Source organism: Condylostylus longicornis, unplaced genomic scaffold, assembly GCF_029603195.1.
Source record: "Condylostylus longicornis isolate FDR11 unplaced genomic scaffold, ASM2960319v2 ptg000062l, whole genome shotgun sequence".
NCBI lineage: Eukaryota > Metazoa > Arthropoda > Insecta > Diptera > Dolichopodidae > Condylostylus > Condylostylus longicornis.
In genome coordinates this window covers 571,442-586,561 of record NW_026578030.1, presented here as the reverse complement: position 1 = coordinate 586,561, position 15,120 = coordinate 571,442, and the positions used below count along the sequence as shown (strand labels likewise).

General features: G+C 23.1%; 1 protein-coding gene across 10 annotated transcripts in view; it reads right to left on the bottom strand.

Moving 5' to 3' along the window:
* Positions 1-11,994, bottom strand: part of LOC129612165 (hemicentin-2) — a 154,387-nt gene extending 142,393 nt beyond the window's left edge. For 3 of the 10 annotated variants that reach the window (XM_055525670.1, XM_055525672.1, XM_055525671.1), the window contains exon 1: positions 11,549-11,994. In XM_055525670.1, coding sequence (XP_055381645.1) covers positions 11,549-11,621 — 73 coding nt within the window. In that variant the 5' untranslated portion in view covers positions 11,622-11,994. The remainder of the gene's footprint in view (positions 1-11,548) is intronic. The other 7 variants (XM_055525673.1, XM_055525674.1, XM_055525675.1 and 4 more) reach the window with 4 other exon arrangements.
* Between the last annotated feature and the right edge of the window lie 3,126 nt (positions 11,995-15,120).

The window sequence follows — 15,120 nt, the reverse complement described above, 5'->3', positions numbered from 1 at the left end:
TGTGACAATTAATGTTTCTTAAGATTTACGATTTAACTTTTTAAAAGTTTTAAATTAATCCCGTACAATAGAAAAAGGTTCGTCGGTCATCCAGTTTAACTTAAAACATTTTTTGTCGTTTTTTTTTTTGTAGGCTTTGACCACTTTAATTTTAATTACTATACTTTTCAATATTACTACATTCAAACTATATACGAAATAAATATCTACCATAGAACCACTCGCATAACTTACCACTTTAATAAAGTTCATGACTAACCATTAACAAAAAAAAAAATTCAGTTTTTTTTTTTCATTCTTTTTGACAATATGTTAAGGGGTGGGGAAAGACGTTAAAATGTCATTCAGGTGTGACAAATATACTATTCAAGCATTTAACGTTATTACAGTCTTCTTGTTTTTTTTTTTGTTTGTTTCTTTATATACTTTAATTTACTGCTGGTGAAATAATCATTTATTCTCTTGGTATCGGTTTCAAACAGTTAAGGAATACAAAAAAAAAATTTTTTTTTTATATTTTCGGTATTAAAAAAAAATGTTGTTTATGACCAACTTTCACTAACACAAAGATATTTTTGGCAATGAACGGAATTTTTCTCTTTATTTTTGTGGTAAGTAGGTATAGTTTTCAATATTTGAAAGTGAGTTAAAAGAAGTTATGCACAAGTATATATGAGGAAAGAAGTGGTTGGATGTAAAAATGACCATATAAACATGCGGAATGGGAAAAAGGTAAAGTAATTTTTGACTTTTTATGTTGTTCATTCCATCATTATAAGACGTACAGCGTATATAAGAAAAAGGAATTCGATGAATGAATGATGGGCTCAGGTGTGTATGTGTATATGTTTATTTCTTTCTTTATTATTATTATTTTAGTTTAAGGGGTTCATTTAATATTGTTTTCTGTTCTTTATTGATACACAAAGTTTTTTTTTATACTATATATTTTTATTTGTTTGGGCAATTTTATAATAGGCTTCCGGTCTATCAAATTTCTCCTTGAATTTTGACTTATTTGTTCCTTAATTCGTTGTAATAAAATTACCAATTTTTTTTCCTTTGTTTTTCTTTTTAGTTTTACTTGGTTTTTGTTGTACGAAAGAAAAATTATTGAAAGCCATTACAAAATATTTATTTTATTTTTTTTTGTTTATTTTTATTTTGAAGGGAAGAAAGATGATGGAGGTGGACAAGACATGGAATTTTGTATATATATATGTAACTTCACGATATTGAATGTAAATATTGGTTTGTCTAGAGTTCATTCTTAGAGGATATATCCCTATACATGTACGATTACAAAAATATTAAAGTATGTACGGTTTTAAATATTCACTAACGAATTATGTAATTTATGCACGTACGTTAGTATATAAGTGTGTCCGTCATTGGAACGTAATAATGTTCGCATTTATAACAGTGTATATTGCTATGCATGTCCGTATATAAAAGTTTATCTGTAATGGATGGAAATTGCACATTATATTTTTGTTGTTTTTATTTAATTTCTTTTTCTTTTTTGTATTTATGTATGCGGATATAGTAAAAATATCCTTATACAATATTTTAATGGAATTTTCGGTTTTATATTATAATAATATGTGTATAAGAAGTAATAAACAATAGGAATGGCTTTTTTTTAAGTTAATAGTGGTTTATACTTTTTATATTGGCTTAAAACATAAGAAGAGGGAAACAAAATATCGCTAATAAAGTTTATTAAGCCTCTTATATATATGTAGCTTTTATTGATTTGAAACTTAACCTTATTTACCACCATAACCACCACGACTGTTTTTACCTCAGCCTTTATAGTTATATAATATTATAAAATATTCTAAAATAATGCCAATAGGTAAGATGTCAGTATAGTATGACTAGAATACTGGAGGAAATAAAAGGAAGAGAAAATTTTGTGGTAGGAGGAAAAAATTGTGGTGGTGAAAAAATAATTGTGATATTAACAGTTTCGGTGATGGTGGCACTATTATGGTTGTGGTATATGGTGATGTTTTATTTAGTATATAATATAGATTAAATGTCAACTTCGACATATAAGATTTGTGGCCGAATGGCGTGTGTAAAGATGTTTTTTATAGTTATATGATATGGATTACAAACAGGGTGTTTATTATTTAATTTTATATTTCTTTTTAGTTAATTAATTTATATTGAAAGTTAAAATGTTTTGAAGCTTAAAAATTGAGGATAATTAAGAAGAAAGTAGTAAATAAAATAAACAATATTTATTAAATACGGTAATTCTTTTAAGAGCCATTAATGTATAAAAGTGATTTTTTCGGCAAATTCAAATGGAAACGAGAAAATTGAAATACCAGCAATATATTCTTATATAAGAAGCAGTTATATAATATTAGTTTGCCGTAAAAAGTCTAATGAGATGACCTTAAATGAGGCAACCGGTATCATTATATTGTGTATGACATGTACGTACTTTTCATAAAATACATTAAGTAAAATTATATTTATGTGCAAAAACCTATATAAAATATTATGTCAATTTACAAAATTGGTTGATTGGTTGTTTGAGTTACATGTTTTCTTTGTATAACTTTGCGTATCGATTTTGCAATTATAATTCTTATTGTTATACGAATTTTTTGATTCAATATTGACAAATTTTCTTTTGTATGCCACTACACTGTAAACAATAATAATATAAGTGAGTTGAATAAATACAAAAAAAAAAATGGTTAAAAATTAAATTTATTTTATATTGAATGCTGTATAAATAAATTAAAGCACTTAGCATAACAAATAACATTGAGTTATTTTTAGAGTTTAAGCTATTTCTAGAGCATATTTATTTGTGTGTCCAATATTAAGAATTTTTTCGTTTTAAAATAATTTTATGATGAATTATAAAATTCTAGAATGGTTTAATACAAAAAATATTCATCTAATACTAATTCTGAGTCATCTACAATCTATAGATTGTAAATGACTCAATACTCTACCTGTACATAGTTTCAATTTAATTATGAAGGACTTGACAAAATTTTATTGCATTTCTCTTGTACGTATATGATATTAAAAAGTTGTAAAAATTTCAAAAAACAGAAGAAAGGTTCAAGCAACTTTAATCTTGAAAATGTGATAGTGAAGAGTGTATAGATAATATTTTCTAAGCATGTAGTCTTATACTTTAAATGCTCTTATCCTTTTTGTGCTCGGCGTTTTTTTTCGTTTTATTTGCTTGTGTAAATAATGTTTACTGTTTTTTCATACTTTTTCATAAAGTATAAATTTTATCGTTTTTTTTTAGTTTGTTCATATTTGCTATAATATTCACTGGGTTATGATGACGCAGCACCAAAAAAAAGCACATAAAAAAAGATAATAAAAACAAATTGTTTTTTTTTCCTTGGATTTCCCGATCCTGACTACTTTAATAATTTTATTTTGAAAATTGCATTTAATAAGGCTTAATTTGAGTGTTTTATAAATTTCGGAAGAAGTGAAATTATTTTTAAAATTCCAAATTTTATTGTAATTCTTTTTTTTTCAGAAATTTTCATTCTGATTTTCATTTAAATTTAATTATTTTTGATTTCCAGTTAGGCAATGGAAATTAGTTTTTTAGCAATAAATGGCAACATTGGTAATTATGATTAATTATATTAAATGCACAATCAGGATTTGTTTACGGTATTAAATTATTAGAATTTTTTAATCAATTTTAAAAATTTACACGTTACCGTAAAAGAGATGAAGTTTCAAAAGGAGCTCACCCATTATTACAGGTGGTTTGTTTAATAAAACCATTCTAAAATAATTTCAAAAACGTTACAAAATGAAAACCCATCTTTCATAAAAACAATTACTAAACCGTCCGGATTGTAAATTTCGAATAAAAGAGAAAGAATCCCGCATTCCTTTGTAAAAAAAAAGGATTTAAGTTTTTTTTTGTTTTTTTTTTTGTTTTTATATTTCATCCTTTTCTGAATAACTTCTTCTTTTGTTCTTTCTCTTCTCCTTTTTGTTTTTTTTGTTCATGAGAAGAGGGTCAAAACAACTTAAGTGATAAGAAAATTTTTGTTTTTTTTTGTTTTTCGTTTCATCATAAGCCTTTCAGATGCCAGAATAATGTACGTAGTCTAAATTGTATAAAAAATAGTATAGTTGTAGCTTATAAAAATTTTTTTTAGTATAACAACATGCTATATATTATATTTTCTGTTGCTACAGACACCTTGTGCTTAAAGTGTATTTTTTTTTTTAAAGTTTGTTCAAGAGTAGGAGTACGCAATATTTGAATTTTCATATGAATTTGGATTTTTTTTTTTTTTTAATATTAGAATTTGATGAAGGTAAAGAAAATTTTATGATCAACTAAAGTGAAAAGAAAAAAAAAATTGGGGAAACTATCAGACTGAGATGAAGGATTCATTCATACCTTGTTTCGATTTTTAAATGGAAATTTTGATGGTGAATAAGGAACTGATGGCAAAGTTTGATTATTAATTTTTTTTTTTTCAAATTATTTAGTTGTACAAATTTGGGAATTTTTTTTATAAGGCAAGCATTTTCCGGTAGTAAAACAAGGTACTTGTTGCTAGTTTTAGCATATTATGTTAGTGTAGTTGAAAAAATCCTAATAATATCCGAAATATCAAGCAAATAAAAGGACAATGATAAGATAATTAGAAATTTTATAACTTATTTTGTAACTAACATGTTGTTATATCTTAAATAACATGTTCTGCATCTTAAATAACATATTTTGTTATTTAAGATGCAGGCTACGTTTAGCTGATTATATTATCCACATGGAAACTAAATTTATAAAGCAGTCATTAAATATCAATTTGAAAGACAACTCATCCCACTATTACGGACTGGTGAATATTAAAACTTAAAATATATTCGAAATTCTACCTAACATAATCTATATTTAGAAATTTACCGGAGGTGAGTTTATTTAATTTAATAATATGTAATTTTCATTAAATTTCTCTGTACCACTTAAAAATTATTAAATTTTTAAATTTTTCATTCTGAAATTTCCTAAAATTAAATTAAATATGAATTCATATCTATGTCTATGGTGGGGGTCTAGAAATTCAAAACAAAATTTTATGGACATTCCGGGGTACAAAAATGTTGAAAAAAAAGGAAATATAAAAGGAAAAAATTTTGTGTATTTATAGTTATTGTTTAAGCTTAGCCCTCTCCACTTACATATTTACATACTTTAGTTAACATAAAAGTAAATTTATACAAATTCCTTCTAATATATTCAGATTTTCTAAAAAAAAAAAAAAAAGCCAGTCATCATTATCTCTATCATCCGTTTTTTTCATTTTTTGAATCCCTCACATAACCTTCAACTATACAAAAATAAACCTTAATGCAAAAAAAAACAAAATAATAACAAATTTCTTAAATCCTATCATTTCGTTGTATTACGAGTATTTTGTGTTATTCTGAGGTTTTCTTCTTTCTTTAGAATTTTACTAACCGTTATACCACGTATAACTGTACTTAAGGTGTATAATCTTTGAGTTTTTATGGTTGAACAAAAAACAAAAAAAAAACAAAAATACCTACATTTTTTATATAGGTACACACTATTGTGAATAAAGGCACCCACTGTATTTATACTATACATTTAAATTTAAATGATAACGATTAGAAGGGCTTCAAATCATGAACAAAACAAAAAAAACATAAACACAAGTAAATAAAAATAAACGAAAACAATCAGAATACAAGCAGAAATAAAATTAAAAAAAAAAAAAGCAGAAAAAAACCTCTCTTAAAGTCAAGTAAGTGTTTTAAGATTTCCGGGGCCGCTGTGTTGTTTAAACGAGAATGAAATATTTTTAATATAATATAAAAAAACCTGAATGAAGATTGAAAATATGCGAAGAAGAATAATAAAAAAAAATAATAAACAATAAAAACGAGAAATCCTGAAAAATCATAATCTTTCGCAAATATTTCCAGGAAGCTAGGGGAAAATAAAAAAAAAATTTTCAGTTAATATTTTTATTTTATTTTTTTATTTTTATTAAATATTTTATTCTTTGTTTTCATGTTCTGCATAAAAATTATTTTTGTTAAAATTTTCAGATTTTCCAAAACGTTTTGTATTCGTGTATTTTGAAAAAGTTAAAAGTGCCATTTTATAAAAATTTTACGTGAATAAGTTGATTTCATTTTAATATGAAAATTTTCTCAAAGATTATACAATAAAAACGGGAACGAAAATGATGATTTGAAGTGATTGAATTTAATTAAATTAATTTGGAAACAAAAGGACTACGACAAATTGTAAATGAAGAAATTGAAATTTTTTTGTGTAAGTCTAACAATAATTAATTAAACAATGAAAATGATTTCAAATTGATCGGTTTAATTTTAGCATAATTTAATTTATTTTAATTTTTGTATTTCTGTAGAATCTATACAATGTCTTTTCATATGTGTCTAGTTTTTAAAATCCACGCTGAATGATTTAAATAATTGCATTGCATTCTTATTAGCGTAATTATAAAAATTGACCTGTTCTATTGATTTTTTTTCCTGATGTATTAAGTGACTGGAATACAATTCTTACGTTCTTTAAGAAAAAAGCCAAATATGCCTTGATTTAATTTCTACAGCTCAATATACAAATTTTATACTCATTTTAAAATTAAAAAAATCATTTGTTATGTTTGTTCTCCATTCATTTCTTAAATTCATTCAATAAATCTTTGACTTTTTATATAAAAATTTTACATAAAAGAAACAGAAATCAAAATTTCATTCACGGGGACTCAAAATAAATTTTGCCATTCTTTAAAATTATAAAATCTTTCACATATAACAATTTATCATTTAAGTTTTAAATAAAATTTATACTATCTCATCATTTTTGTGAAAATGTTAAATAGGCAGAAAATTTAGAAATGCTTTTTGTTTTTATTTTTTTTTTATTTTGTTTTTACTGTTGTTTCCTTAGATCTTGGTTTTGATTTCATTTTTTACTTTCCAAATTTTATTTCCTTTTTTGTTGTTTTTTCATCTATCAAAAAAATTCCTGTTGCCAACACAAATAATAAAAGTAGAACAAAAAACAAGAAAAATAACTAAACCCAAAGACTATATACGAAAAACTTCAGAAAAAAAACAGAAGAAAAACAGAAGAAAAATATAAGAGATAAAAAAAAAAACAAGTGTGCGTATATATTTTACATGAAAGTAAAAACATTTCCTTTTTTCTTCATTCAAAATTACAAAGAGAAAAAAAAATATTCACAACAATAGGAAATCAAAACAGCAAAAAAAAAAAAAACATACCAGAATAAAAACCAAATCATACCGTTTAACAAGGAAAATATAATATAAAAATTATCCTTATCCTATATAATATAATACAAGGATATAGGTAGCTGATGTTACGGAAAAATGTATAAGTATAATATGAAATTGAAAACAGGGAAATAAACACGTTTTAAATGAAATGATTTTAACGATTTTAGAACATTGAATTCAATGGTAACATAGAAAATAAAACGACACAAAAATACAACCATTTATATTTACTATACTTACATACTTACACACATATTTATATAATAATAATAATAACAACAATAATAACAATAATAAAGAGAAGCAATACTTATTGTGATACCAACAAACGACGATAGCATACAACACAATGTAAAAAAAGGAAGATTTTTTTTTAAGGACAAACAAAAGGCAAAACAAGGTTCTTTTTTTTGTTAAGAAACTGAAAAAATACAAAGAAGTAAAATGGGTACAGAAAATTTTCTCCTATTTTTTTTTTTTTTTTGTTTTTTTTTCCAAAAGTTTTTTGAAAAAAAGTGCTTATTAGTTTCACTCTGTCCGTCCGTCTGTCCGTGTGTCTGTTTGCAAAACTTACTGCGCGGTATACTATAGTTAAACTTTAGAAAAACAAAATGGCCGTTCAAATTTACCGTTATCTAAAGTCTTTTTTTTCAAATTTTTGATGTCGTTTTTCTTCTAGACCCCTGCCTCTAGAAGCTTGAAATTTTAGGGGTTTTTAGGCATTAACAAATACTTTATTTCATTCGAAAAAAATTTTTTTCCATCTCTACCCCCTCTCAAGTTATCGCCTCTTGAAATTCGTAAAATTTGAATATTTGACACCTTATATTTCCGAAACCGCAAGTTTTTTCAAATTTCTATAAACGCAAAAAGTTAACGGTAAATTCCATGACATTAAAAAATATAATTATTTTTCTTAACTCACACTATTAACCCTTAAAATCGAGCATTATGTTAACCCCACTTTATATTAATTTTTGCTTTATTTCAAAGACTGCATAAATCGTTCATCCTGAACATGTGCAATCCTAGAAATAGTTTTGTATATGAATGAAAATAATTTTAATAGTTTGATAGGTATACATAGACTGTATTTAAAAGTAGAATTTTCACTTGTTGAAGGAAAAAGTGCTAAAATACAAACCATTGGTTTAACCCAAATTTATTTTATATATTTTTCACATTTTATGTGTGGTACATTTAGAATTTTGCGATAAAAAGTAGTATTTAGTCGGTCGCTGTTGAAACAATGTTTGATTATCATGAGTGGGTAAGTAATATATGGATAAGCTCCTCTCTTAAAGATAACATACAACAAAACATAATACAAAACAGTATTACAACACAATAATAATATGATGTTGTATGAAGTATGTGTAAAAAAGCCGAAACCAAAATCAAAGATTTTATTCAGTTCTGACTTCATCTCTTTCTCTCTCTCTTTGCTCTATTCCTCTTGTTCTCTTTTCTGAATCTCATTTTCATATTATTGTCATTAAAAATTTTTGTTCTTATTTGGATAAAATTTTTTTTGTAATATCGTTGAAGGTAATGTTTTTGTTAAACATACGGAAAAAAAATCAAAACAAGAAGTAAATGAAAAAAAATAGGAAAAAAAAAAACAAAAACCAATTGTTGCCTTATGTGGAAAAAGAAAACATCTTTTTTTTTCTTTGACAAAAAAATTACATGAAATTCTTTTCGTAATTTTACTTTTTGTTTTTTTTTTCCTGTATAACGTTTACATATGGTGTAAGATTAGTGGAGAAGGTGTGGAAAAAATCATTTTAAAGTGAAAAAAAAAAAATAATTTTTTACATGGTCGCATATCTTCCGAAAAACTCATTGGGCTGGAGGATTAATTGTGTATAAAGTTAAATAGAATTTTTCTACTTAAACGGATGGCATAAAAATTGGATACTTTATAAGCCAATTAGGAACATTTTTCTTTTCTTTGTTATTTTGTTGCACTGTTATTCGATTTGGTTTTACGCAGATCAATAAATTGGAAATAATTTGTTGTTTGCTTTTGTTGTTTTTGTTTCAAAAAAAATGGATGAGATTTAAAAAGGAAATAATTACGTAGACATGTACATGTTTTGGTTTCTTTTTGTGTTTTCTCTTGTATTTTACAATAGGTACAATTGTCTACATGTAATGGACAAATTTTTAGTAAATAGTTTTACACAAAGACTTATAATTGTAGAATTAAATTCTAATAATTTTAATGAAAATTGTTCATGATTTTAGAAATCTTTATAAATTAAGAGAAAAATTGAATTCTGAATGATTTCCTCTTAACTGATTTAATGCACAATTAAATTTTGAGTATTTGAATATGCTCAAATCAATCGAAAGTGCTAAACCATAATATAGGACATAATTTATTGAAATCAGTATAATCTGAGAATTAAAAATATTATTTTCATGGACAAAATTAAATCCAAATAGTGATGCAGATACTCAATTTCTTTACATTTAAAAATATTCTACAAAAATACCTAAACTAATCCTTTAAAATGGAATGGAGTTAAATTATAGTGGGTTACTAAAATACTATAATTCTATACAAAATTCAATCTTGCTATACAACAATAATTACAAAATAATTTATTATTAAAGCTATAAATTTTATAAGTAAGTACAATTAAACTATACAATCATTTACCGTTAATAACATCGCTATTAAAAAACGTTTATATTGAAACCTTAATTATAGCAAATTTTAAAGTGTACAGTAAATTTTTTAAATTCTTTAAATATTTACTTGTTGATTTAATAATATTTTTTTTTATTGCCATTATTTTTTTTTATCAAATATTTAGTCAATTTAAAATAATTTCCTGTATTTTTTTTTGTGTTTAGCTTTGAATTTCAATTACATGTTTATGAAAAAAAAAATTTGTATTGTAAAAGCAAAATTTTATTGAACATAAATTTTATTGATTCATGCATACAATATGTATGTATGTATTTATGGAATTTGTTGAAAATTTGAAATTTGTAAAATTTTATGAGTGATATCAGTGACTATGCAGTTACATAATTTTAGTTGCCAATGTTTTATGTTGAAAATTTTAATTTAGAACTACTTAATATAATTAGAATTTTTTAAATGAACATAATTAATTGCTTTTAGGAGATGCGCTTGAAAAATGCGGGATATATAAAATCAAATGCAATGGTTGTGACAAATTTTACGTAGGCTAAACGAAGGTACCTGTTACAACGAGTCTTAAGTATAACATTTAAATGAGGTAAAACGTATAAGGAGAGTAAGAATTAACAGGTATTTCAATTCAATGGTTGCGAAATATATTTACGAAACGGATCACATAATTTCAGAAGATAACTTGAAGGTAATAAAGGAGTTAAAATGAAAATGAACAGGAGACAAGTTCATAAGAGCATACAGATATATAAATCAAATAAGGCGGTACCTACTTAGAACACGGATCAAGTAACGCGGTTACTTGCCTCTTTAAATTAATTGTTTGACCAGTTTTAAGATTTAAAAAAATTTTTTTTGTTTCGGAAAAATATCTACATTTGCCTTCTATCATGGCTATTATTTTGAAGTATTGATGCAATATATGTTTGTTTTCTTATTTGTAGCTTTCTTTTGCCTATAGGTTATTGTAATTAAGCCTAAAATAAGTTTTTAAGTAATAATAGAAGCTATTGGAATTTGATTTTAGAATTCATATATCCCTAAAATCCTTTATAATTGAAAAATAACTACAATATTCAAGTATTTCAATTAAACAAGTATGATGCATAAAATTCAACTATTTTTTTTTTTTTTAATTAATTACTTAATTTATATTTAAAATGGCGGCATTAATTACTATTTTATTAAAATTTTATTTAAGAAAATTTCATAATATATTTTGCAAATAAAATTCCTTTATTGTGCATTTAAGCTGTTTAAAAATAATACTCGTATTATTTAAATCATCAAAATCAATGTCAGGCACCTAACTATATGCAATAAATATAAATATCATCATTTACAATATTTTAATAATAACTGTCTGCCCAAAATTTTTTAACAATATTGGTTATAATGTCAAAAAAAAAAACGCAATCTAGTATTTTTAATTTAAAAATTTTTTTTATGTAAAAACAAATAATAATAAATTTATTATATAGATAATATTCCTATATAGTAATAATATAATAGATAGAATAAAAAAAAAATATTAAATCAAATATAACTTACCAATACCACCGCTAACAGAACCACAAAATGCAATTGCAATTAATCCAATAAATAAAATTGCACGATCCATCATCAGGTTTTTGAAATTATTTTATAATAATTCATTTAAAAATTTTTATTTCCTAAATTTTTTTTGTTTTTTTGCTATTATTTGTTATGATTTTTGTTTTCTATATTATTTATTTCCTACTTTATTATTTTTTTTTATAACTATTATTAAAAACTTATTATTATTAATATATTTCAATATTATATTTTCTATTTATTTTTAATAATTTTAATATTTTTTTGTTTGTTATTTGTTTATATTTGTGTGCTTGTTATCCTTGTATCCTTGTTATCTTTTATTTATTTGATTTTATTTTCTTATTGTTTTTTGTTTTAAATTTTAATATTTTCACTTTGAATAGATGATTTTTTTTTCTTCCTATATATTCTTTTTTGTATATTTTTTTATTAAAATCTAATAATGCACATAATATAATATTATTAATTTATGAAATATTAAAAGAATTTAATGTTGCATAAATAGCAGTTAGTATGAAAGTAAAAAAACAAAAAAAAATTATTAGATTGGTGGATGAAGATAAAAATTGAATTTTTTGTTCACTATTTTAAAATTTAATCAAAATTCTGAATGTATAGAATAAACAAAATTAAAATAGTAATAAAATATAAAAAAAAAACAATAAGTGAATAATATTAAAATTATTTAAATAATATTATAAAATTTATATATAGGTAATTTTTGTACCTTTATGTTGAAAAATTATAAAATTTTGAAAAATATTATTTTCCACAAAATTAGATTTTATATAATTTATATAATTAATAAAAATATTTATAATAATAATTTTAAGTACATACAAGCATAACTATTATAATAATATGATTGTTCATATACCTATTATAATATCTATATATGTATGTGTATATATATACAAAATGAAGACTATAAATTAAATTATGTTATATAATATTATCTTTTGAAAATAATCATTTGAAATGCATTTATTAGAACAATTATAATTTAATTATTATACTGTTTTTTTTTTTTGTTGTGATTGTTTATTTTAATAATTTTAAAAATTTTCACTTCAAGTTTCTAAATTTGCTTGTAGAATAGAAAATTTTCCTTATTTATTGTTGAAATATTTTAGCTACTCGTATCTATATATGGTTGAATTTTATTATACTTTCTATTTGAATATTAAATTATTGTTTTCTGCCGGTCTGTTGTTCTTGATTTCTTCTATTTTTTTATATCGCATAAGATCAATCTCAAAATTTTAATAATATTATACTGTACTGGTAGAATCTTGAAATATTAGTTAATTATTTGTTATATAAATATTATTAAGATTTTACTAATATTTTATTCATTATTTATTATCAAATTTATTTGATATTATTATTTTAATGTTGAGTAAAATTTTAAAATTTAGGAAATAATAATTTAATAAAATAATATATTTTTCAATAAATAAGAAATTTTTTAGTGATAAAGCGTATATTTTAGTTGAATTTGGAATTTGCAGGAAGAATAAAATGAAGAATGAATTTTTTTATGTGGTACGAGTATAATAATTTTCTTAGTTTTCAATTTGGTTTTATTTTTCGATGTTAATCTTCTATTATACTAGTTGTTGTTGATGATCCTTAATATTGTTGTTTTACTTAAAATTTGAATTAATTATTTTGTAAATTTTTTTTTTTTGGTTTATAGCATATCTGAAAAATTGAAAAAAAAAAAAAAAAAAGAAAAAAATTAATTATTAAAATAGAATTTAAAATTTTGTTTACTTATAAAAAAAATAAAATATTGATTTTGACACAAAAATTTTTTTTTTTGAGAAATTATTTTCCTGATTACGATTGCCTACTTATTTTGCTCTATGATATTTTTATGATTTTTTGATTCAGTAATGTAGTATATTCGGTAATGTAGTACACATTAATACAGATGAATAAGTGGACTAAATAAACTCATTTTTTATAAATATGAACTGAATCGCTCTTTTTTGCAATCAATGTATAATATTCTTTTATATTTACAAAAAAAAAAATTGTAATTTTCATGAAGTATTTGAATTTTTAATGTAATTTGGAGCATCAGTCCTTTTGTTCCCTTTTTTAGATTTTAAGGGAACCGAGTAGGACGAGAGTAACCCCCCAAGCCACCGCAGCAACTCCTGATTTATTGTAGCATCTTTTTGTTCCCCTAAAAATGTTTTAAGAAGAATGATGATGGATAAGCCATAAATTCTATGAGGGGTGATAATGGATAAATTAACACAAATAATATTATTTTAGAATAATCGCCTTATTTCTAAGCTCGTCCTTGCTAATTTAATTTTTATTAAGGTATAATAGTATGGGTTTATAGTAATTTCAAAATAAGGAGTGGTAAATTTATAAGGCTCCGAACGAAGCACGCTTAGCACCTAATACGCATAGCTGAAACAATTGTGGCTAAATTAATTTAAATAGTAGTTAAACGGATGAAACATGTAGAAATGAATTCTGATTTGGAATCAATAATGTGTAGGAAGAAGCAGAAAAACTAATTCCGCTCTTATTTGATCCTATGTATTAGGTAAATTATAATCTTCTTATAGAAACTTAAATATAACTTTTATGGCAATTCAACCTTATTAGTTTTTTGATGTTTGATTAAATTTTAGTATATAAGATTTTTTTGAAAATATCATAGTCACTTTGCTCTTAAACTTTTTATTAAATGTATTTGCATTCATTATCCTTGATATTTTGAAATGAAAATTTTCTCTTATTTTTATTATTGTGTTAATGAACCAAAGTACAAAAATCCAAATTCGCTTCAATTTTTATACAAAGAGAAATTACCTTTTTTATATTTTTTATAATATCCCAAATGCATGATCTTTAATTTTTTTCCTTCCTTTTCACAACAAAAAACCAAAAAAAAAAAAAAGCAAATCCAAGGAAAACATGAAAATCTGTTATACGCTATTTTCTAAAGAAAAACCTTTAATATTTCCGTGTTTTTACAGTCTTTTCAATATTTTTTTTCTTATTTTGTTATTATTTTTTTTTCTCTTGCTTCATTATACGACGACGAAAACAAAATTTAATTAAAGCTTTTATTTTATAATTTTTCATGAATTCATTTTTATTATCCTTGCGGATGTCTTTAAGTATTTTATATTATATACAGAAATATATAGTATAAAGTAAATTTTAGTTAAGTAGGAAAAAGAAAACAAGAAAAATCTATATATATAGAGAAAAAATGAAAAGAAAAACCAACATAGTTAAGTTAAGAAAATTGTCTCATAAATATTAATAGTCACGGATTTGTTCTTTTAAGTTTCTCTTACATCATCTTGTATAATATTTTTATATGGGCGCATTGAAACTATTTATAAGTATATATATATATACATACATAGATATATGTACAAAAATTTGTATAGAAAATTTGTTTCGTAAACATGTGTTATACATGATTATATAATATATTTTTTTATAAGTATTATACACAATATAATATTATTGTATGTGTAGTTAAATGAAAATTTAGAAAATAAGTT